General features: G+C 49.0%; 1 protein-coding gene and 1 pseudogene across 1 annotated transcript in view; one reads left to right on the forward strand and one right to left on the reverse strand.

Moving 5' to 3' along the window:
• Nucleotides 1–26: 26 nt before the first annotated feature.
• Nucleotides 27–7536, reverse strand: LOC142429642 (acidic fibroblast growth factor intracellular-binding protein-like; annotated as a pseudogene).
• A 4219-nt stretch (nt 7537–11755) lies between these two features.
• Nucleotides 11756–24982, forward strand: part of UBE2L3 (ubiquitin conjugating enzyme E2 L3) — a 30343-nt gene continuing 17116 nt past the window's right edge. The window contains exon 1 of the mRNA XM_075533604.1: nt 11756–11849. Coding sequence (XP_075389719.1) covers nt 11823–11849 — 27 coding nt within the window. The 5' untranslated portion in view covers nt 11756–11822. The remainder of the gene's footprint in view (nt 11850–24982) is intronic.

The following is a 24982-nucleotide window of genomic DNA, read 5'->3' on the forward strand; positions in this document are numbered from 1 at the left end:
ACCCCCAACTCCTGGGAGCTTTATTGTCAATGTGGTGGGTGGTGGAGGGTAGAGGGGCCTACTTCAGGGTACAGTCGCTGGAGGCAGCCCCTGAGGGTGCCCACGTAGCGGTCCCATAGGGCCCGGAACTGGAAGCCATCCTGAGTCAGAATGGGCCGCACTCGGCAACTAGTGGTCGGAGCAGCAAGGTTGCACAAACTTCTCCACCAGGTACACACACAGGTCTCGAGAGGAGCTTATATCAAGGGCTCAAGTAGACCATGTTTTGGAAATGATGACAGCAACATATGTACAAATAAACTCGATACAATTGATGTATGGAATGTCTTCAGAGCTGTAAGAGTCCCCAATAAAATGATTTTAAAAGAATCTAACACCTTAAAAAGAAAAACAAAACAAACATTTCTCGGACATCCTTACTGTGCCTCAGCTTGGTGGCCACGTCCACCAGCCTCCAGGACAGGTTCTTGAAAGTGGCTTCCCTTTCAGAGAAGACGCCAAACTTTCTCCCGAGGATGGCACACACCAGACTCTTGGGCACATCTGGCAGATCCTGGTGGGCCACTAGCACCTTGAGCTCCTTCAAGTCCTGGAGAATCTCTCGGTCTAAATCCATGTCCATGTCATCCAGCTGGGATTTGGGTGCTGCTGGATCACGAGCTCAGCACAGATGGCAAAGTGGCCAAAGCTCAGACAGATACTGCAACAGCTTCTTCCTGGTCTTGACGCAGTTGTTGACAAAGAGGATGGTGGCCGCGGAGTCCCTGGCCAGCCGGTCAGAGAGGAGGAAGTGCTGTGGGATGTTGTCCACCGGAAGGTGTGGTTGTGGTCCCTGGTGCCTCTGTAGCAGGGTTCCCATGCAGCAAATCTGTTCCAGGATTCCCAAGCAATCCCCGCAAGGCCACTGCATCGTTCAACAGGTAACCAAGCCATCTAGCCCAGTGGGGCTCAGCTTTCCTGATGCTGTGACCCTTTCATACAGTTCCTCATGGGGTGGTGACCCCCCACCATAATTATTTTCGTTGCTACTTCATCACTGTTATTTTGCTACTGTTACGAATCGTCGTGTCAATATCTGATGTGCAGGATGTATTTTCATTGTTACGAATTGAACATCATTAAAGCCTAGTGATTCATGGCAAAATCAATGTCATCCTATTTTGTGAAATATTTATTTCTAATGACAAATAAATGAAATCTTGTCTTGAAGCACGGTGTAGCATGGGTAACAGTCTTCACGCCGGGTACTCAGATGTGGGCTTATCTGCATGTGGGCAGACCTGCCTGGAGACGATAGAGCAGTTGTGTCTCAGTTCTTGAGACCATTGGAAATTTGTGGTTTCTGATGGTCTTCAGGGACCTCTGTAAAAGTGTCATTGGACCTCCAAAGGGGTCGCGACCCAAAGGTTGAGAACCGCTGATCTAGCCAGGGCGGGGGAGGGGGAGCGATCCCCGTACATCCTCAGTGATGTCCTGTGTGTTCCATACAGCTTGCTGGCCACAAGGAGATGCACAGGCCCGAGTGTCCCATCCGCAGCAGCACCCAAGCAGGAGCAAGCACTGCCTGGACCAGGCGCACGGCAGCCCTCTACTAAGGTCGGTTTGTCTGAAGAAACGGAAATCGATTTCCTTGCTATTTGTTGTTGTTGTTGTTAAGTGCCATGAAGTTGGTCGCGACCTTATGAACCTCCACACAATTGTCCCCATGGCAGAGCCAGTGGTTGGATTCAAATAACTTAACAAAGGGCTCACTGCCCTAATGACTATCTTAGGTATTAAAAACACGAGAGACCAAAAGGCTATTATTTCATAAAGCTAATGCTTAAATCTGAACAATTTAAAAGGTACACAAAACTAGATTGTGTTACAAGAAAGGCTTTAAAAATATCCGTATCAAATGAAAATATATGAAATAATACCTAACAAAAATAATAAGACTGTTATTTAGGCCATTTCCATATTGCTGCTTCTTCCTCCTTTTAAACAATAAATAATTTTATTGGGGTTTCTTACAGCTCTTATCACAATCTATACATCAATTATATCAAGCACATTTGTACATATGTTGCCATCATCTTTTTCAAAACCTTTTCTTTCTACATGAGCCCTTGGGATATGCTCTTTTTTTCTCTCCCTCCTCCACACTTCCACCCTCATGAATCCTTGATAATTAATAAATTGTTTTGTTTTCATATCTTATCCCCTCCACTCCCTTCACCCATGTTTGTGGTGTTCATCCCCCGGGGCAGGGAGATGCTTATATGCCGACCATTGGGATCGATTCTCCCTTTCTCCCCTGTCCATATTGCTTCTTGATTGGCGTTCTCACTTGCAATATTCTTTACTTTTATCCAACTTTTATCCTGATGTCATCGGCGGTGTGATGTATCCTTCACCACATTTTCACCGTAGGAGTGAGAGCCCATTCCTTTAGAGGTCGGCCAGTTAGACGGCAGTCATTGTGATTGATAGATTGGAAATCGTTAGGCGACATCTCTCTTCTGAACATATTATGTTCCCTTTTGAAAAATCCCTTTCTGCTTCTGCTGAATTTATAGCAACTGATCCCGACAATGTTTTTAGCGCTTTGAACACGTTCTGGAATTGCTTAATTCACTCATAATATCACATGGGGATTTGGGGGTGTGACAAACAATGGAAACGAATGGCAGCAGTGGGTCTGGGGCTTGGGGACATCTTCTCTTTACGTTACAGGTTTGTTGACTCAAGTAACAAATGCAAGGGAATAAAATTTAGCATTTCACCAAAAGTATGATGAGTTTTATGAAATGAATAAATATTACAAGCATAGTTCCATCTAATTTTTATACCTAGGGATGGAATAAATATTTTAGAATATGCTATTGCGCAGATGAATTTTTAAAAATCATTTTATTGTGGGGGCTCTTACAGCTCTTATCATAATCCATACATAGATCCTTGTGTCAAGCACATTTTTTGTACATATGTTGCCATCAACATTTTCAAAACATTTTCTTTCTACTTGAACCCTTGGTATCAGCTCCTCATTGTTTTCCCTCCCTGCCCCACTCTCCCTCCCTTATGAACCCTTGATAATTTCTAAAATATTATTTTTTTGATTCATAAACCAACCACTGCCTCCATACACCCATTTTTTTCTGTTTGTCCCCCTGGGAGGTATATGTTGATAATTGTTATTAGGTTCCACCTTTCTCCCCTACCTTCCCCCTACCCTCCTGGTATCACTACTCACATTATTGGTCCTGAGGGGTTTTCCTGTGTTTCCAGCTCTTATCTGTACCAGTGTACATCCTCTGGTCTAGCCAGATTTGTAAGGTAGAATTGAGATCATGATACATTCTCACATGTATCATGGGGGTGGGGAGAGGAAGCATTAAAGAACTAGAAGAAAGTTATAGGTTTCATTGGTGCGATACTGCACCCTGACTGGCTCTTCTCTTCCTTGTGACCCTTCTGCGAGGGGATGTCCAATTGTCTACAGATGGGCTTTGGGGCTCCACTCCACATCGATATAATTTGTTCTGAGTCTTTGAAGCCTGATGCCTGATCCCATCTACACCTCATGATCCCACAGGCTGGTGTGCTTCTTCCATGAGGGCTTCGTGGGCAGATGAACTTTTTAAAAATAGTAAGGAATGTACATTTGTGATTTCCACATTGACCCAACGACCCAACTGAGAGAGAACTCTGATTACCAGTGCTATTTTAACAACCAGTTCACCGAATTCAAGAGAACCAAAAAATGAGGTTATCAGTTCTGTCAAACCAGTGGGAGTTAACTAATTCCACCACTGACTTGAACCCACTGTTCCAGCCACGGTGTCAGTCCACCTTGCAGAGGGCCTGTCTCTTTTTCTCCATTGATCAGGATGTGACCTCTTGGTCAGTTGTGAAGATGTGGGTCTTCTTTTAATTGCGTTGTGATCCATACTGGAGGGCGCGATCTGGCTGTTCAAGAGGTCAGAAATCTGAGTTCAGGCTTCCATTCTCTCTGCTCCTGGGTAACTTCAAGCGCTGTGGTGTCTCTCTTCTCCATTCTCTGCTTGCTCACTTGCTGGGTGAATCACCCCCTCTTATATCTTAAAGGAGACTGAAAACACGCCCTACTCTAATCCTGTCTCAGGAGCATAACAAAGGAAAGCCAGGCCCATAAAGCATTCTAATCACAAGTATAGGGATGAAGATTTACAACATTTTTGGCGGGGGCGGGTGGGGGTGGGACACTGTTCAAATCACAACTGCAGGAGTGAGTGGCTTGCCAGGGCCTGAGAGCAGCTGTGACCAAACTGGGTTGTCCCTGCAGGGCCATGGCGGGCACTCCATGCCTGGTTGGACTGGCTTGTTGCCCACCTGTTGTTATTGTTATCCTCAGCTCTGATGTGTGACTCACTGCTGAACGTATTGTGTCAGTCCATTTCGTAGGGGGGGGGGGGGTTCCCTGGCTCTCCGCTTTGCCAACCACGAGGTGTTTTTCTAGAGATTCTTCTGACCCGATGACAAGTCCAAAGTGAGCAAGATGACACATCTCACCCACCTGGCTTCCCAGGAGCTTTCCAGGATGGATTTATTCGTTCTCCTGCTGGTCCACAGTATGGCCACGGTTCAAAGGCATCCTGTTTTGTTGTTGGTTTGGTTTTGTTGTCCTCTCTCCCCTTTCAGCACCCAGCTCTCAGATATAGATGAGGCGATGGAAAAGACCACAGCTTGGGTCCGGGGTGCCTTAGCCCTCCAGGTGACCACGGGGCTTTTAAAAAACACCTTAAGGTGGTCTTGTGTATCAAATTTTCCCAAGGCCATGTTTTATTTGATTTCTTGATGGCTGCTTCCATGGCGCTGGTTGTGCAAACCAGTCCAGTTGGCTCCTTTACAGGTCAGGGGCGTGGGCCCCAGCGGAGGAGGTGGACACCAGGCTAAGTCTCTGGGAAGCATCCAGTCACTTCACAGCCACTTCCCGCATCTGCACTGCCCATGGCGTGTCAGACGCTTCTGGAATGTAGTTGAATGACCAGTCTTGTCCTTCTGCCACCCTCTAACTCATCACTCTGGGTGGTGCTTGTCCAGCGTCCTGCCCATCTCCTTACCTGTCTCTGAGCTCAAGAAAGCATGGGTTTGTCTTCCTTGATTCCTACTAGGTCCCTACCTAGGGCTCAGCACGTTGCTGGTGCCTGTGACGTGTGGGAAAGTCAGGGGCAGCGGGGGCAGGCAGTGGATCATGAATTCCTCTGTGTCTGCTTTTTTTAGATCTCAGCTTCTGATGTTGCCAAAGGGATGGAGCACAGGGGTGGTTTTCAAACTGGGTCCTTAGGACCTCAGGGCTCCTGAGAGTACGTGCTGAAGATGGCATTCCCCAAGGACATGGTAGAAATGGAAGAATGCAGAATTTGACACCCTCAACTGAGCGTGAGTCGATTCCATTCACGGTGACTCAGGAGGTCAAGGTTGCATTAGGACGGTCCTTGTATGTTTCAGAGACTGTAACTTACAAACAAAGCAAAGCAGTTTTATTGACACTTCGTCCGTCATATCAAGAAGAGTTGTGCGTTCTTGAACAATCAGTTTTAGAACATTGTCTTCTTCCCGGTACTCATGGTTCTCCGTGTACTTTTTTTCAAATTGGCAAAAACAGACACAGCAAAACGTTCTCCAATTCGACAGCTTCTACGCGTGTGATTCAGTGCCCTGAATTATACTCTTTGTGCTGAACAACCATTACTGAGATCCATTTCCAAATGGTTCCCCCACCATTAACACAAGCTCAACGTTCTCTAAACAAAATTTCTCCCTTTTTCCTTCACCCATGGTAACCATCGGTCAGGTTGGTTTCTTTCTTTCTTTTGATTAACTTTTTATGGGAGTCAAAAGCTGGTGGTTCCGAACTGTACACCTTATAGTGAGTAGCCCCATAAGTCACCAACCACTACACCACCAGGGCTCCGTTGGTTAAAGCTTAAACCAAAAAAACTCACTGCCATGAAGTCGATGCTAACTCGTAGCGCCGCTGTAGGACAGGGTGGAATGGCCACTGTGGGTTTCTGAGACCGTAACTCTTTAGGGGAGTAGAAAGCCTTCCTTCCTTGGAATGGCTGGTAGTTTCGTACTGCTGACCTTGTGGTTAGCAGCCCAGTGCCTAATCATTAAGCCACCAGGCTTCCTTTGGGCAAGGCTCAGAGAGATGGAAATACACATCATGGGAAGTATATCAATGTAGCTAGAGTCTATGTTGAATAACAATTGTTTCCCATGTTGATATTTTGTTAAATAAAAGTGTCTATGATTTTGTGTCAATGATTTTGTAACAATACTTTTTAACTTACCTCCTACTCCAGAGAGAAGGTGATCCCTGTACATCTCAAGTTGCCCCCTATCACCCACCTTGTGCCATAGCTCCCGACACCTTTGGGCCAGACACCTGGCAACCTTGCTCACATCCTTCCCCTGGAATCCTTGGCTTGGCTCTGTTTTAGCTCTGCCACCAGGCCTGGGAGGAGCTTGGACTACATCCCAAGTGTTGTGGTGGCCACGGGAGGGTTTTAAGCTTGTCCAACCCTGTAACTCAGGTGGCTGCAACAATGGCCAAACACTGTAACTTAGATTGCTACCACAATGGGCTGAGACATAGGGACAATTGTAAGGATGGGGCCAGGCCCTGCAGTGTTTCTTTCTGCTGTGCACAGGGTCCCTATGGGTTGTAATCCACTCAGTGGCACCTAACAACAACAACAACAACAACAAACTCTGTAACTACAGAAACCATAGCCCCACCCCTCAACTCTCCATTCTCTGTCCCTTCTTTCTGTTGATGTGTTTCCTATCTCTTCTCCGCTGTCTCTTTGGTACCTAGAACAGTACATTATTTGCAGTTGTGTCTGCTAGTTGTCTGTGAGCCATCTCTGACCCATGACGCCCTCGTGTGTAACACAGCAAAGTGTGGCCAGGTCTTGCACTATTTTCAAGTCATGGGTAAATCTGAGCTCAAGGAGGGTTTCCCTCATTTTGCAGACCATCTACTTTATCAAACAAGATGTCCTTTTCTAATGACTGGTCTTCCAGAGGATCAGGTTATGCATTGGGCTCCTACCCATAAGGTCAGCAGTTCGAAATCACCCATTAGCTCTGCAGGAGAAAGAGGAGGCTTTCTACTCCTTGTGTTCCCATAACGGGCTACAGTCTTAGAACCTCGCGGGGCAGTTCTACCCCTGTCCTACTGGGTTTCTATGTGTTGATATTGACTCAATGGCGTTGCATTTTTTGTTGTTGTTGTTGTTTTTGGTTTGGGGGTTTAAAGTCAATGAGCCAAAGTCTCTCCATTCTTCTTTCTAAGGAATAGTCTAGTTTCTTGCTCCTAAGGCTGATTTGTTTTTTTCTGGTCATTGCTACATTTCATATTCTTGGCCAATACCCCCAACGTATTAATTCTTCGGTCTTCCTTTTTCTCTGTCCAGCATTGCCCTGCAGCCCACGAGGTAGTTGGAAACACCGAGGCTTGGTCAGGGGTTCCATAGTCATCGATTGTGATACCTTGGCTTCTTGCATCCTCGCTGGATACCTGACTGAAGATGACACAGGCAAAAGGGCCGGAACTGGTCTCTGTCCTCCGGGAGTTTAGTCGAAGGGACAATGTGAAAGGGAAATCCACATCTCACAGAGGTCACATTAGGGCTTGGGCGAGTGTACAGTGAAGGCCTGGGGTTGGAGGTCCTCAGGGAGGAGCCACATCATGGAAGGCTTCGTGGAAAAGGCGAAGCGTGGGAGGAAGTGGTAGGAGTGCTGTGCAGGGGAACAAAACAAAAACCACTCACTGCCACGGAGTCAATGGCCCCCCGTAGTGACCCCATGGGACAGGGGGAAACTTTCCCTGTGGATTTCCGAGATTGTAACTCTTTATAGGAAGTGGAAAGCTTCTGTTTCCTTGGGCAAACTGGCTAGTGTTTTCAAACTGCCCACCCTGCAGTGAGCAGCCCACTGCGTAACCATGACGCCACCCGGTTTCACCCAACATGTTATTTTATTTTTTCAGGTGGATTCTTTCCCATATCCCCCACTCATGATTTTGCCAAATTTTCTATCACTCTGAACAAAACTTCACTGTTTCCTAAATAGAGACTTGCTGCCCCCTCCCTCCCATTGTTCTCCATACTTGTGTCCATTTGGTACATCTCTTAAGCATTTGTTTAACAATGGCGCTCCAAACAAACAAACAAACAAACAAACAAACACCAATGGCTCTCCAGCTGATAGTGTTGCTGACTGTATAACCCACTCAAGGGATCGGATCACAGAAGTGTATGTCAATGGATATGTTGGATCATGTAAAATATGGCAAAAAATACAACAACACCCCAAAGATAACTATTATGGGGGGGGGATTCCTGAGGGGTGGGAAAGGGAGAGGATAAGGGGAGCTGATATCAAGGAGTTCAAGAAGAAAGAAAATGTATTGAAACTGATCGTGGTAGCAATTGCACCAGACTGCTTGATGTGATTGAACTATGGATTATTATATTTGTGAAAGCTTCCAGTAAAATGATTTTTTAAATGGCTTTCTGCCACCAACAGTCTCAGTTTTCCACCTGCAAAATGGGTGTGCAGGATCCATCTTTCAGTGGGGTGCCGGGGATGAGGAAAAATGTCCTACTTGGTTTCCTCCCTTCCTGCCCTTTATTCATGAGCAAAATAGCCTGACACAGTGGCTGCAGCAACGGGCTCGAGCAGAGGAACAATTGTGAGGATGGCTCAGGTCCCTGGATGGGGCAACATTTCCTACTGGTGTGCATAGGGACTCGATGATGCCTGACAACCATAACACGATGCTGGACATGGCTCAGTGGAACTTCCAGACTAAGACAGACTAATCAGAAAACCTGGTGAGTCATGGAGCACAACAGTCGGATCCACAACCAATCACGAGGCGGCACAAGACGGGACAGCATTTCCTTCCATGGTGCTTGAGATCACCATGAATCACCCTGACTCCGTGGCAGCTGACGAGTCAACAGGAAAAGCTGTTCACAATAAAGCCCTGATCTTTTCTTTTTTTTTTTTTGCCCTGTTCTTTGACTCTGTAGTCACACGTTTCAGGCCCTGTGTACAAAGGAGGACTGTGTCAGTCCGGGTAGACTAGAGAAACACATTCATAGATACTCTATGTGTACAAGAAAGAGCTTTATAGAAAGAGTAATTGCCCATTAAGAAAACCTCCCAGCCCAGTCCAGATCAAGTCCATAAGTCCGATATCAGCCCACATGTCTGATACCAAGCTATAAAGTCCTCCTCAGACTCACGAAACACATGTAATGATGCCAAAGGCAGGAAGATCACAGGCCAGTGGGTGGGAAGTCTTGTGGATCCAGCGGCATTGTAAGCATCTCATGGCTGGTGTGGGTATCCACATGGCTCCTCCAGCTCCAAAGCTCTAGAGTAGCTCCATGTGTCTTGCCTGCAGGAATTTCTCCCAGGGAGTGAGCCTGTGTCCCGCCTGCAGCAAGCTATCTCCTTAGCACCTCCAAATGAGGTCATCAAGCTTCGACTGATTGACAGGTTACACTCCACCCCTTTACTCTTAAGTCTCAAATTGATAACAGATCATGTAACCACCACAAGGACAATGGAGTTGGTCCCAGGGTTGGAGTTCTAAGCTTCCTTGACTCTAAGGGACTGATGGAATTCTTCATCCATTCACTAAACCAAGGCTGCTGTTGAGTCAATTCCAACTCTCAGCAACCCATTGGGACAGAGTAGAACTGCTCCCTCAGATTTTAACCTTGTGGTGAGCAGCGCACTGTCATTAGGACTCTTTGAATTGGCCCTGGGGGGATGGGTAAAAGGCAGGCATGATCCTGGACTGAAGGGGTCATCTCATTTCTACCTCTGTCCCTGTTAAGCCTATGCTGCCGGGAGGCCATGTGGGAGACCAGTCATATTATTGTCTTCTTCTTTCATGGCAAGTCCAGATGGCGACAAAAATTCAACAAGGCCTCCACTTGTTCTAAACCAATGTACTTCCCAGAGAACTGTGTTCCACTAGCTTCTATTTACATTTTTTTTTACTGTGGTGAAAATACAAAAAACAAATCATGCACCATTTCAACGGTTGCTCTATATACTTTGGGGAAACATTGACTCTATACATCATGATTCTCATGATTTCTTTCTAAACCATTATACCACCATGAATTTGAACCCAATACCCATCGGCAACCATCTTCCCCTCACCTCCATCCTCCCACCCCGGCAGTCATTAGTAATCTTTGGTTTCTTTTTACTTATTTCAATTGTGAGAGAGGGCATAGTATTGGTCCTTGGGAATTTCATTCTTTTCATGCAGCATGATATGTTCGAGGTTGACCCATGTTGTGCATGCACCAGGATCTCATTGGTCTTTGGGCTCAATGGGGAGCGCTGGTGCTGGGTGCATCGTGGTTAGCATTGGGCTTCAAGGTCAAGAGTTCAATTTGAAATCACCAACTGCTGCTTCGGAGAAAGACGGGGCTTGCTACTCTTGTCAAGAGGTACAGTCTCGGAAACCCGTGGGGACAGTTCTACCTGGTCCTGTAGGTCACTATGAGTCAGCATCTGCTCAATGGCAGTGAGAGGGTTTTTATGGATCAATAATCTTCCATTTTGCGCATATGCCAAATTCTAGAAATCCATTCATCTGTTGACGAACATTTCCATTGCCCCCACCTCTCGGCATCTGTTGAACGTGGTGTGAGTTTCACACCTTCTGGGTATATACCTAGGATTGGGGTTGCTGGGGCATAGGGTAGCTCTAGGCTCAATTTTTCTGAGGAATTATTTATGGCAGACCTGTTTTTCCCAGTGGCTGTACCATTTTACATTCTTACCGGCAATACATGTATAAAAATTCCAGTTTCTCCACAACCTGGCCAAGGCCTCCTGCTTTGCTTTTTTGATCCTTGCCTTTTTAAAGAGGCGCAAGGTGGTATCTCATTTAATTTAATTTGCATCTCTGATGGCCTGATGGAGGTCTAGTGGCGCTGTGGGTTAGGCTTGGGCTGCTAACCTGAAGGAGGGAGAAAGAGGAGGCTGTCTGCTCCTGTAAAGATTTACAGTAAAAAAAAAAAAAAGAAAAATAATTACAAATTATCAAGGGTTCATAAGCGAGGGAGGGGAGGGGGTAAATGAGCTGAGACCAAGGGCTCAAGTAGAAAGAAAATGTTTTAAAAATGATAATGGCAACATATGTACAAATGTGCTTGACACAATGTATGTATGTATGGACTGTGATAAGAGCTGTAAGAGCCTCAATAAAATGACTTAAAAAAATTTACAGTCTTGGACACCCTAAGGAGCAGTTGGACTCTGTCTTAGAGGGTCACTGTGAGTAGGAATGAACTTGAAGGCCGTAGTTTTAATTTTGTTTGAATGACTAATTGCACTGATTTGCTCATTGCCCATTTGAATATCCTCTTGGGTGAAATCTGTTGTCTTTTGCCTATTTTGGGGGGTTGGTTGGTTTGAAAGCAGCTCCCAGAGCCTGTGATAATCTGGGTCATCCGATTCTTTTCTGTAGGGGGAGTGTTTATTGCGCACCTACTATGTGCCGGGCAGTGTCCACACTGCTATCACATTGGAAGCCCCATGAAGGAAGATCTGCCAGTGCACCTGTGAGTCCCCTGAGCCTCCCAGGCAATGAGCCGAGCACACAGTAGGCGCCTCGCTGTGCTCACTCCGCCGCCCTGCCCCAGCCCCGCCCCAGCCCCGCCCCTCGGCCCCTCCCCCGCTCCAGGAAGTGCGGGGGTTTTAGCCGCCCGGCGGGCCGTGATGCATTCTGGGACAGCAGCAGCACCAGATCCAAGATGGCGGCCAGCAGGAGGTTGATGAAGGTAAAGGCCATTCTCCGGCGCTGGCTGGGTGGGGGACGGGGTCCTCACCCGGGGCCCCCACGGCGGGCCAGGGCCCCTGCGGGTTCCGCCGGCCCGCCCCTCCCCGGCGTGCCCCGCCGCCCTCGTGGCCCCGCGCCGGCTGGGGGAGCTAACGGGGTCGCCTAGGCCGCAGCCTGGGCGGGAGCACCAGGCCGCGCCGGCCGCCTCTGCCGGCCCCTCCGCCGGCCATGGGCCGCCCAACCGGCCCTCGAGCCCGGCCGGACCCCGCCCTCCCGGCCGCCGGGACTCGCCCGGGAGGCCCCAACCGGGCGGCTGCGGGCCAGGCCCGAGCGCCAACCGGAGCCCGCGCCGTGGGGCCCCCGCCCCGGGCCCAGGAGCCGGGCGCGGAGTCCCTTTCGCCCGGCCGCCGCCCGGGAGGGAGGCGGGGAGGCAGGTGCTGGGGTGGGGGAGGAGGAGCAAGCCGCCGCCGAAAGCCGGGATGGGTTTTTTTTCTTTGGTGGGTCGTTTGAATGTGAGCCGGGTTCTAGAAACTGGTCTTGTGACTGCAGAGTCACACATCGGACAAGTTCTGACTCCAGGAAGGCGTGGGATTGGCTCCGATCGGCACCGTTCCCCTTCCCCGTCTCCCTTGCCATCCACCCACTTAGTCATGACGACCTGCTTTTCCCGGGTGAAGCCAAGGGCCGGCTGGTGTTGACCTTCTTCGTTCGGGGCTCGAGGGTTGGCTTCCGTGACTCACCTAAAACCGGCCAAAGTTTAGAAAAATAACTTGTACTTTCGATCCCGAACGCGGTGGAGATACATTCCTCCAGGATCATGCTCTGTGAGGACTGCAGACTGGGTTGTTATCTCTGTTTTTTGTTGTTTGCAACCCACTTGTGCTTGTGAGTCAGAACCAGAATTCAAAACCAAAAACAATCCCAGGAGCTGGCTTCCTGAGGGAACGTGAAGTGCTGCAGCTGCTTCTGGGGGAGACTAGACATTGAACTTGGCGTTGGCACCCTCCCTACGGGGAACCACTTTACTTTCAGTAAGGGTTAAAGAAGACATTCCATTTTATAAAACTGAGTGATGATGGCTTCAAAAGAAGAGGCAGGGGACACCAGATTGGCCCCGCCCCCAATCTCTTCTTTGTCCGTGACATCACCAATCTAAACAACCGCATATTCAATTTGCCACCCAAGTGCCTTTGGTTGTTCAAGCCTGGTGGGTTTTCTTGTGGGAAGAAATCTTGAGTGCTTCCTTCCAGATCTTACCGAATGAACCTGACCCTACACTCTCATCTCTCATTTTTCCGGCTTCCTCGCTCTTAGTCCCTTTACGGATACCCCTCTCCCCCAAGAAAACAAAACAACAAAACAAAACAAAGCTCAAACGTGGCAGAGTACGTTCAGACTCATGGTATAACTCACGTGGTGTTGAGGGGTTTTCCTGGGATGTAAGTTTATCACCAGACCTTTCTGCTGCGTGCCCTCTGGATGGGTTGGAACTGCTAACCTTACTTAGATTGGTAGATCAACTCATTTGCATCCTCTAGGGCCCTCCTCATCCCAGCCACCAGGTAGCAGATGCTTAACCCTGTTTTTTTTTGGGGGGGGAAGGGAGGGGAACCAACTGTTCCTAATTTGCATGCAAGGTCCCCTTGAGCAATCTGTGTAGCCTCACCCCCATTGTTCTTGGTTTTCTGCTGATCTTGTGCCTAATCTCAACTCTCACTGCAAATCATGTTGGTTCCGTTTTATAGTGCTCCTTGGAGGACAGAGTAGAACTGCTCCCTGGGATCTCAGAGATTGTGTATCTTTTTGAGAGCAGACAGCCTCCTCTTTCTCCCAAGGGCCAGCTGGTGGGTTTGAACCACAGGCCCCGTCACCCTCACATGGAACAACCCACAGTGCCATCAGGGCACCCAATCACAACTGAAAAGCAAAACCAAATTCACTCTGCCATCGGGTTGATGCTGACTCATAGATAGTGACTCTAGGAGACAGGATAGAGTTGCCCCTGTGGGTTTCTGACACTGCAACTGTTTTCCTGGAGTGGAAAGTCCTGTCTTTCTCTTGTGGAAGGGCTGGTGGTTTCCAACTGCTGACCTCGTGTTTAGCAGCCCAGTGTGCAGCCACGACTTCACTAGGGCTCCTCTTTACGTTCAAAGAGCTTGTCATAGCTGACAGGCATCCCACACTCCGTCTTTTCTGCCGGGTTCTGATTCCTCAAGAGCAGGAATCTAGTTCAGTCCCCTTGGGGTTTGAGAGAGGGAGTGAATGTTGGTTTTAAAATATTTTTGTGTTTCTTGAAAAAAAATTTTTGGGGGGAGCTTAGAAAGGATGCTGGTGTACTGGGCCCTCCACCAACCATCATGCTGCGGTTCCAGCACCATTGCAGGTGTGTTTATTTGTCCATGTTCTTCTCTAACAGAGGGCGGTAGAGCTAGGTTGAGTTAAGAAGGAGCCTTGGTGGCTCAGCAGCTTCAGTGTTGACCTACTAGCAGGTTGTAAACCTTCCAGCCTCCTCTAGGGGAGAAAGAAGAGACCATTGGTTTGTGTAGATTCACAGCCTCTAAAATCCTGACAAGCAAAGGCAGGATGGAGCAGGGATTAGATGGGCTTGAAAATGTACTGAGAAATAACAACCAAAACTCTCTGCCAGTCATTGGCGACTCAGGGACCTTATAGGGTAGAACTGCCCCTGTGGGTTTCTGAGACTGTAACCCTTTATAAGAGTAGAAAGCTACCTTTCTCCCGAGGAGTTTCTGGTGGCTTTGAACTGCTGACCTTGCAGTTAACAGCCCAACACTGAAATCTACCTCTGGTGGAGTGAAGGACAGGGGTGGGGGGTAGGGTACTAGCTTGCCTGGCCTCCAGGTCCCCGGTTCCCTGTCTCCCTTCTCAATGCCTTTTTTGCAAACCTCAGGGCTCCTTGAGTGAGCTTGTCCAGCCACTTGAGTTTGAGGGCTTGGAAGCCCACACAGTTTTGTGGAGGTTCATTGTGAGCTCCAAGTGCCCCTGTGTGGTTGTTAGGTGCCATTGAGTTGGTTCTGAGCCACAGTGACCCTGTGTGCAACAGAACAAAACACTACCCAACCCTGCACCATCCTCATCGTTGTTCTTATGTTTGAGCCCATTGTTGCAGCCGGGGTGTGTGTGTGTGTGTGTGTGTGTGTGTGTGGTTATTTCAAACCCAACCAAAAGACCCCAGCATGATTAATGCAGTTTAATTAAAAGTCACTTAAAAAAAAAAACAAACAAACCCACTGCAGCTGTCACTTCCCATTCACAGTGACCCTGTAGCACAGAGTACAACTTCCCCACAGGGTTTCTTGAGTGCTAGTCTTTTCAGGAGCTGACTGATTGGTCTTTCTCCTGCAGAGTGGCCGGTAGGTTTGAACTACCGACCTTGCAGTTGGTAGCCTAACGCATAGTGCCACTAGGGTCTCCTGAAAGTTACTGCACTAGGTGGCAATAACATTTTTGATAGTGAGAAGCTGGGAGTTAGGGTGGAGTGAGCAAACAAATGTTGAATGACAGTGAGTTTCATCTTCCAACCTTGTAACTTTTCTGAAGAGGCACTTTGAATAGTGTTTCTTTGTAACAATAGACTGTCTGCAGATACTTCACATGCCTTCTTAAAAGTAGAGTTTTTTGTATCTATCAGGCTGAGGTGTTACTTCAAGTCAGGGGAAGAAGATAAAGGATTTGACTGGAAAACCATGTGTCCACAAGATTAACTTTGTTTAGAACCCTTGAGAGGAAATACATTGTGAATACATAAAATCTTTTTTTTTGCAAGCTGCCAATTCAGCACTCTTTACTACGGACAAGCAGATGTAACCACTGTCTTAATCGGGACAGGAAATAGCTGCACAAGTGAAACTTGGAGGTGTGGCTACAGGGAGGAATGGGTGCTTCTGATTGGTTTTTTGCTGTTGCTCAGGACCCCAACTGCACACATTTCCTGTCCCATTGGGCATTTCCCCGGAAAAGAAACTCATGGGGGAAGTTTGTAGATTTAAGAGGGGAGTGGTGTTTTATTATTAGCCCAGAACTTCATACTGGCGATCTTCCGATTCATCCCAGTTGAAGAGTTGGGCCACTTCCACCATAGCGGACAAACTGAAACTAAAAGAGACTTGCATTGTTTTCCACCTTTTCTTCCTTTTAATTGGGGATGGTTTACATTTGAGATCATCACCTTGGTGTTGAACAGTTTAAACTACTTATCAAACCCTCCCCCTCACCCCCTTTGCGGTCTCTTCTCCCTCTTGTGGAATACGATCTTCCTCACTTGTTTTTATGACTTCAGGCGAAGGTTTGCAACACAGATCATGGGTCTGACATGCCAGTTTTTACACGTTGTGTTCAACTCATTCTGAGCAGTCCCCTCCACTGTACTATCACTTCTCCCACTTCTGCCCAGTGTTTCCTGCTTGATTCCTCTACCTCTCCTACGTGCTGCTGCCCTTTTGATCTTAAATGGTGGGTAGCTATCTGAAGGTGGGTTCGTTTCCAGACCTGAAGGATGACTAAGGCCTGTAGACTTGGGGGTCCCACCAGGCTCTATCTGACCAAATGCCTGGTATCTTTCATGATTTTGATTGAGTCTATTCCACATTTTTCTCCGACTCTGATGTGATCCTTTTCAGAGTGGTTGGTGGTGGCGGCTGGCACCATCTAGTTCTGATCTCAGGGGCAGTCAGATGCTCAGGGGACCCTGTAGTCCATTGGGCTGTTTCTACAAGTTTTCCTTTAAAAAAAAAAAAAAACTTTTGAAGAAGGTATAGGAGCCCTGGTGGGAGTACTGAGTGCAAGGTGGGTGGTTCTGGTTACTCTGAGGGAGAGAGATGAGACTGTCAGTTCCTCTAAAGAGTTACAAAACCCAGGAAAGCCCATATGGGTTCCCTGTGAGTTGGCCTCAGGCTCCGTGGCTGGGGGTTAGGTTGGGTTTGGTTTGGTTGGGTCTGGGTGAAGATTGAGCCAGTCATCAGTTGTACATGCAACAGTTCACATTTTTTGTTTTAGTGCGTCGTCTTTTCATGTCTCGGATCTTCAGTACTCTGTCTTTTATACTCCTGATGAGACCAGTAGTGCACCTGGGATTGGCTGCTTGAACTTCTTTAAAGATTCCAGTAGCTACCCACCAAAGTAGGTCTCTACAGTGGACCATTGACTTTGTGAACTATGATAATGCCAACTGACCTTGGTGTCTCCTGAGACAATGGTCCTGAGCACCCCAGGTCCAGGAACTCATTCCCTCTTGGAGTTTGGTGATCCCTAAGAAGCTGTTCTTTAAAACAAAAAACAAAATAGTTGTCCTAATTTCACACACACACCCCCCCCCACCCCGTGTGTTCCACTAAGGAGCCCTGGAGGGGCAGTGATTACAGGTTGAGCTGTTGCCCACAGGGCCAGCAGTTTAAAACCAGCCGCACCTCGGGAGAAAGGTGAGGCTTTCTGTTCCTTTAAAGAGCTGGTCTCTGAAACCCACAGGGGCAGTTCTGACATGTCCTGTAGGGTCCCTTCAAGGCAGAATTGACAAGGTGGCAGTGCGTTTTGTTTTTGTGTCGCAGCGCGCCCGTGTCTCTGTTTGCAGCATATAGACGGGTGTGCGAACACCCTCCAAACTTAACGTAGATCATTGCTTGTCCTCCCACTGGCCCTCCATGCCCTTTTGGAGGGCTGCGTGCCTTTCCAAGCACTCACGCGTTCGTCACTGCTATGAAAGGATTTCGTAATGTAACCATATTTGACTTTAAAACATGCAAACCTCCCCTCATCTCCTGCCTCGTCATTTTTGCTTAACTTCCGTCTTAACCATATTTTGTCTTCTCTTCACCCAAATTAACACTTGTCCCTTCTCTAGCCCGTGACTTCCCCTCCAACCTCCCTCTGCCCTCGCCTGGTAACCAAGGACATTTCTTGGAGTGTGGAAACTTCCTTGACTGTGTTTGTGCTGCTGTGATGGACGCACTCAGCTCAGCATTGCATCACATCTCATCTCATCCTCCAGATCCACCCACATTATGAAGTAGTTCGTTGTTATTCTTTAACATTGAGCAGGAGCCTTGATGGCGCTTGCTGTGACCTGCAAGGTCAGCAGTTCAAAACCACCTGCTGCCTCTCAGAGTCCCCAAAACCCCCTGTCTTACAGGGTCACTGTGAGTCAGCATCGGCATCGACTCAATTGCCGTGAGTTTGCATTTTGGAGTGTCCCATTGAGGGTGTGGGCCTTCCATGGACGGGCATTCCAAGTGACTTCATGTGTTGTTGCTGTACTGAAGAGTGCTGCCTCGAATGGGGTGAGCAGGATCTATTGTGTCTGTCACAGCTGCTCTTCGCTAGGGTCTAGGTCCAGTGATCATAGCGGTGTTTCTGGTCCCACGTTTTACAGCCCCACCTGCAGTGTATCAGGCCTGCAGCCCTGCCCACCCTGTCCAGCGTTTGTTGCTCGTGGGTTCTCTGACATTTGCTAGGCATGCTGGAGGACGTTACCTCATGGATGTTTATATGTCTGCACCTCTCCCGCCTGGCTTCGGCGAGCATCTTTGCGTGCGTGTTCGCTGGCTGCCTCTGTGCCCCCTTTGGTGAAGTAAGTGTCTGTTCCTGCCCTGTGCCTGTTTCTTAGTTGGGTGTCAAGTTTACAGTGAAGTTCCTTGTGTGATAGGCCATTGCTACAACATTTTTTTTACCTCCCCCAGGCTATGGGTTCTCTTATCTCTCCTTTGGTGAAGTCCTTAGATGCATGAAGTGGCCAGAGGAAGTCCCCCCATCCTATTGGGAAGTATCACTACTTGGTCAAGGGCCACTCCTCCCACCGCCCGCTCGCTCCAGCAGTAACTGAAGAAGCCTGGTGTGTAGTGATTACACAGTGGGCCGTGGGCTGAAAGATTCAGCAGTTTGTAACCACCAGCTGCTTCGCAGGAAAAAGATGGGGGCTTTCTACCCACGGTACAGTTACAGGCTCAGAAACCCATAGGGCCAGTTCTCTGTCCTGTGGGGTCACTCTGAGTTGGCATCAACTTAAGGGCAGTGACTGCGCAGTCAACTTAGGCATTACAACCAACAATGTTGGAGCCATCCCTCCCAGGCCCAGAATCTTAGAAAGGGCTGGTGAACATGTAGGCTTGGACAGCCAGCTCATCCTCCCATGCCTTAGCTCTTCTGCCCCCACCCCTGCCCCCTTTCCCTGCTGCCTTGTTTAGTGAAGATCAACTTGTCTGAGTTGTGCCAGGGATAATTTGGGGGGGGGCGGTGTAGGGGGCAGTGCTGCTGTAGCAGAAGTATCACAAGGGGCGGCTCACAAACCAAGCTGTATTCTCTCACATCGTAGGAGGCAAGAAGTTGGAAGACAGGGCGCCAGTCCCTGGGGAAGGCTTTCTCTTGCTGGCAGCTCTGCAGGGCTGCCCTGGTCTCACTGACTGCTTTGCAGCGCTCCATGTGCCTGGGCCTCTCACTCCATCTCTGCTCCTCTCTCTCCTTTGCTTGTTGAATCTCTTTTAGTCTCAGGAGATGGATCAAAGATACCAGTTCTGCTTCATTAACATAACAAAGCCACCTTATTCTCAAATGGGATTTTAACCACAGACACCGTGCTTAGAGAGATTGGCATTCTACTTCCTTCAAGGAGCTGTTCTACCCTGTCCTGTAAGAGTTGCTGCGAGTCCTGGTTGACTGGATGGCAGTGAGTTTGTTTAGTTTGCCCTGGATTGTTCCAGCACTGCCCCAAAGGGGGCGTTTTCTGCCCCTTGGGTAGTGCTTTGGCAGTGGATGGTTCCTGTAGGCTGGACAAAGGTACAGGACAGGGAGGAGGGTTGTCCAGGGCAGGTGAAGTGGGTTTCTTCTGTGACAATTCCAGATTCATGTGGATAGATTTTCTATTGTTTTTCAAGTTGTGCTTTCGACCACCCCACCAGGAAGGCTGCTTGCCAACCCCTTGGGGGTTGGGGGACAGGTCTCCTTGGGGCACTGGACCCATGTGGAGCTGGGTTGTTGAAGTTGGCTTCCTGCCTGTGTTGCTTTGACTCAAAGAAATTCAGCACTCTGGGGCTTCCAAAGGGCCCACCTCCTGACTTGCACCCTGTGTTGGATCTTGAGTTGAGCGTTGCATGGACAGACCTGCTGGACACACCCAGATCTGGAGCAAACAGAACCCTTCCTCAGGTGTGCGGTCAGGCCATGGTGACCATTGGCTTCCCTGTCCTATCATGAGATGCGACCATTCAGGAGGTGATGAGGCAGATGTACAGCCAGCTGGTGGTAGGGCTTAAATACAGACCTTGGTTCCTGCCTTTGCTTGGAGTCCGGTCTCTGAGCGCTGCCAGGGGATAGCGCAGTTGCCTTTCCAGCTATGACAGCAACCTAGTGCCCTCCCTGTAAGGAGCCCTGGGCTCAGTGTTGCAGTGTTCACTGACAGGTACCAAGTTCAAACCTACTGGCTCCTCCGAGAAGGAAATGTAGAGCAGTTCACTCATGACAAGATATTTGTGGCCTTGGGAACCCTCTCGGAGCCAGTTCTCCTCTGCCCAGTAGGGTAGGATGGACTTGGGCTGTGGGTGGGGGTGGGGGCAGTTAAACCAAAACCACATTCACTGCCAACAAGTTGATGCCTACTCATAGTGACCCTATAGGACAGAGGAGAACTATCCTTGTGAGTTTTCGAGATTGTAACTCTTTGTTTTCCTGAATGTAATTCTTTTTTGTTTTCCCCAAGTTTTAGCATGTATGTCACATATCATACAACTTCAGTCACATCGAGAAGAGTTGTACAGAGACTGTAACTCTTCATGAGAGCCCTGTCTTTCTCCTGAGAAGTGGCTGGTGGTTTTGAACTGCTGACCTTGAAGTTAGCAGCCCAGCAAGTAACCAGGCCTGGTCTGGGGTATTAGCTGTGATGAAAATGGCAAGACCGATGACAGCAGCACCCTGCTGCCCTGGGGTGGGGCAGGGTCCTGCCCCCCTCACTGAGCAATTGAAATTAGAGCATTGCTGTAAGGGGACAATCATGGGGAATCCTTGTTTGGATGTCCTTCTCACCAGTTAGGGGCTTGTGCGAGTTTGGAGCGTTAATTTTAGTACACAGGAGTCTTTCCCTGAAAGTCAGAAAGCCAGGTCAGAGTCACTATTGCAAGTGCACCATGCAATACTTGTTAGGCAGCACTGGCTGCTGACCACAAAGTTGATGGTTCTAAGTCCCCAGCCACTTCTCAGAAGAAAGATGAGGCCGTCACTCCCTTACCGATTCACATCTATCTAGGAAACGCCGTGGAGCAGTGACTTGATGGCAATCAGTGAATGGTCTTTGTGTGAAGGTCTCGTCCTGTCTACCAAGAATCAAACTCACTGCCATCGAATTGACACCTACTGATAGTGGGTGACCTTATTGAGAAGGGTAGAAAGCCCAGTCTGTCTCCCTCGGAGTAGCTGGTGGTTTCAAACTGCTGATGTTGCAGTTAGCAGCGCAACTTGCAACCACTCACTACTCCAGGATTCCCGTTGAATGTGGCTGGAACCAGCTTTTTAGACCACCACAGCCACTCCAGGAGAAAGTGGTGATTAAGTGGCTGGAGCCACTTCCCTGCCTTGTTTTCTAGGTTATTTCTGGAAACTTGTTGCTGACCACCATCCTCCCATTTTTATTTTGTTTTTTAAAAAAATGCTTGCCTCAGCCACTGGCCCACCCATGACCCACCTAGTGAGGTGTTTGTAGGGTCAGGCTTGCTGGTCTGGAAACCATCCTAGTCTTTTTTAAAGTGCCCATTTGTTTCTGGGGAGGGAAGTGAGTGAGCAGGAAGGGCAGGCCTGCTGGGTGCCCAGGGTGCGATTCTCAGGGTTTCAACCACTTCCTGGTTGAGTTAAGAGGTGCATGCAAGAGCCTCCTGGTGAAGTGCAGAGCTGTGCATGCAGCTGATCACCACATGGTTAGTGGTTTGAATTGACCAGCTGTCCAAGAGAGACAGATGAAGCTGTCTAATCTGGGAAACCCACAGGGGACAGAGGTCTGCTCTGCCCTGTAGGTTACTGTGCATTAGAATCACCTCGATTGGCAGTGAGTTTGGGGTTGGGTGGCTTTTCCCTAGTCCACTGATTTGGCTGTTGTAAAAGCAATGACCTGCCAAATCTAGTGTCGATTCCAGCTCATAGGGACCCTGTACACCACAGAGGAGCCCCAGCCTCCCACCTGGCCCCTGTTTCTCACTGCGATTGAGTCAGTTCTAACACATAGTGAGTGTATAGCACAGGGTAGAACCGCCCCTGTGAGTTTTCGAGACTGTAATTCTTTACCAGAATAGAAAGGCTCGTCTTTCTCTTGCAGAGCTGGGTGGTTTTGAACTGCTGATCTTGCAGTTAGCAGCCCAGCACTTTACCAGCCATCGAATAGAATTGCCCCATAGGGCTTCCAAAGCTGTGAATCTTTCCGGGAGCAGACAGCCCGCTTTCTCCTGAGGATTGGCTCAGGGCCCTCGAACCACCAACTTTCTGTTGCAGCCCATCACTTAACCCACTCCCTGTGCCTGGTCCAGGGGCTCTTTGAGGCATTGGTTCCAGTTGTGGACGTGGCATTAACTTAACTCCGCACTCCCCTTCTTCCTGGTTGAGCCATTGATTGGGTTTGCATGGTGAATCTTGAACTGATGCACAGCCTTGCCATGGAGGCTGATTGTGGCAGGCTGGATGGGGACGGGGGTAGGGGGGTGGGGTGGGTGGGACAGTCCTCTGTACAGGTGCTCTGGAGTTGAGCATGCAAGGGTGTCTCTAGAGCTGTCAGGCACCTCCCATACTGTCTGAAAGTTCTCTCAGTGTCCAGAGACCCATGTCTCAATTCAGAAAGTTCACTTGGTCTTGAGAGATTTATGTCACTTTCTACTCCCCTTCTGCCGTGGGCAGAGGTGGAGGTGTGAGGGCACTGGGTCTCTCTTCCTTCCTCCCTCTGATCCAGAGCACACTATCAACCAGGTCAGGGGGTAGGTACACTGTCAACCAGATCGGGGGCACGCTTTCCAGCAGAAGCCACTGTTGTGGCATGTCTGTGCTCTCTGTGGACTGGATACCCTTGGTGTGCATGCATTTGTTCCTGCCTGTAGAGTTGGGCTGTAGCATTCCTACTTTTGTTCAATAGCGTTTCCCCCTCCCCCACCGCTGATGGTTCTCTTTCATCTTTTGTAATAGCCTTTTTAAATTTGCACTCTTTGGATTTTATTGATGTTATCTTGATCCCAAGCCTATCTCTTCAGGATCAAGAGGGTTCTCTAGTGCTGTGGTTAGGCAGTTGTGACTCATCATATCAACCTCCAGCTCAGCAGAAGACAACCCTGCTACCTGTGCCAATCTCCCAGTCCTCCCTTAGTTTGAGTCCCGTGTTACAGCCCTGTGTCAGTCCATCTCTTGGAGATTCAGTTAAAGGGGGCACAATTTTGCTGGGGCCTTTGTCAGTCTTCTTCAGTTAGCTTGCCTCTTGGGAGTTTCACCTGGCATCCCACTCCCAAACGTTTTCCTTGGGGGCATTTTGGCACTAAGGGATGGTTGACTAATGGGGGACCGTAGGCCTGTAGGCCTTTGAGCATTCTGGCCCCTGCGTGGAGCCAGTGGTTTGCCACTGGGGTGCTAGAGGATGTTGGGAAATCTGGGTGGGGCAGTGTCTCAGTGCCTGGCATGTAGAAGGCAGGGCATGAGATTCTTAAGTGCGGAGGCCTACCTGGGTGTGGTCACATCTTGTTGGGAGCTCTCCTACAGGTGCCCAACATTCCCTGAAGATGATGCTCTGGCTTGGTTTCTGCCCCCCTCTGCCTTCTGACCAGGTCTTCTTGCTGCTTGAATCATGCCGCCTCCAGCTTTAGAGAGGTTTGCTCACCAGCACCACCCAGTCATCTCTCTGGACCGCATGTATGGCTTCCCCTTACCTCTGGCCTCTATCAGAAACCTCCTCGATGCCAACACAGCGTGTGTGCCCTCCCTGGACTCCCTTTACAGTGCTTCATGACCTCACCTATTGTCAGAGTGGAATTTACCTTCCTGTGTTTCTTGCCAAGGAGCCCTGGTGACACACTGGTTTCGCATTGAGTGATTAACCACAGGGTTGGCAGTTCAAAATCTCCGCTGTTCTGAGGGAGACAGAGACCTTCCTGCTCCTGTAGAGAGTTACAGTCTTGGAACATCCACAGGGCGGCTCTCCCTGCCCTATGGGGGGGGGGGGGGCTTGTGTGTGTCACTGTGAGTTGGAGATAACTCAGTGGTGGTGAGTTTTGTTTTGTTTCTTACCAGACTTCTATTGTTGGAGTGTGGATTTCTGAAGTCATTGAAGTGTACTGACAGATGATTTAACATTTTTGGTTTCTCCCCTGAGTAGTGGATAGTTAGTTCTCCGTTGCTTCTTCTTTCAGATTGTTCCATTTTCAGAGTTCTAGCTGGAATGTAAAAAATCCCCCCACCCCAGTCTGTTACTTGGTTATAGTTTTTGTTATCTTGGTGGAACTCTGACCTGCTAGACGTGATCTTTTCTATCACTGGCCAAGGACTTCAGACTCTTAGGTCACATCACAAAGTCCAAATGAAGCCTCGTTGTTACGTGCTGCTGGGTGGATCTGACTCACAGCGATCCCGTGGACAACAGGACAAACACCTCCCTGCCCTGCGCCATCCTCACAATTGCCTTGCTTGGCCCCATGCAATCCTCCTGTCATTCCTTTAGTACTGTACTTATGAGAGCCCGCCCTTTCCCAGGAGAAGAGAAGGCTTGGCATCTGGGGAACCCACAGGGCCACTTCTGCCCTGTCCCATAGAGTCAGTAGTGAGTTTGGCAAGCAAACGTAGCAACAGGGATCTGGGCCCTGGTGGCCTGAAATGTGATGACACCTGTCCCGTGTACTTGCCCTTTTCCCACCCTCCCTTCTTCTATAACCACCACCCCACCTCTTCCTGCATCATCCCTCCCTTCCCCTGGCCCTTCTATTTGCATGGGGTAACCTGCAGGTGAGGGTGTATCAGCACTTCCCTTCCTGACTGCTCAGACCTGATCTGATAGTCCCCCCAGAGGAGGGCCCAGCAGCACCCAGAGTTCCTCCTGAGGCCCATGCTCTCCATGCAGGATCCTGTAATTCCTGGTCAGCCACTTGCTGGGGTGGCCACTACTGGTGGCAGCTCCCT

Source organism: Tenrec ecaudatus, chromosome 16, assembly GCF_050624435.1.
Source record: "Tenrec ecaudatus isolate mTenEca1 chromosome 16, mTenEca1.hap1, whole genome shotgun sequence".
NCBI lineage: Eukaryota > Metazoa > Chordata > Mammalia > Afrosoricida > Tenrecidae > Tenrec > Tenrec ecaudatus.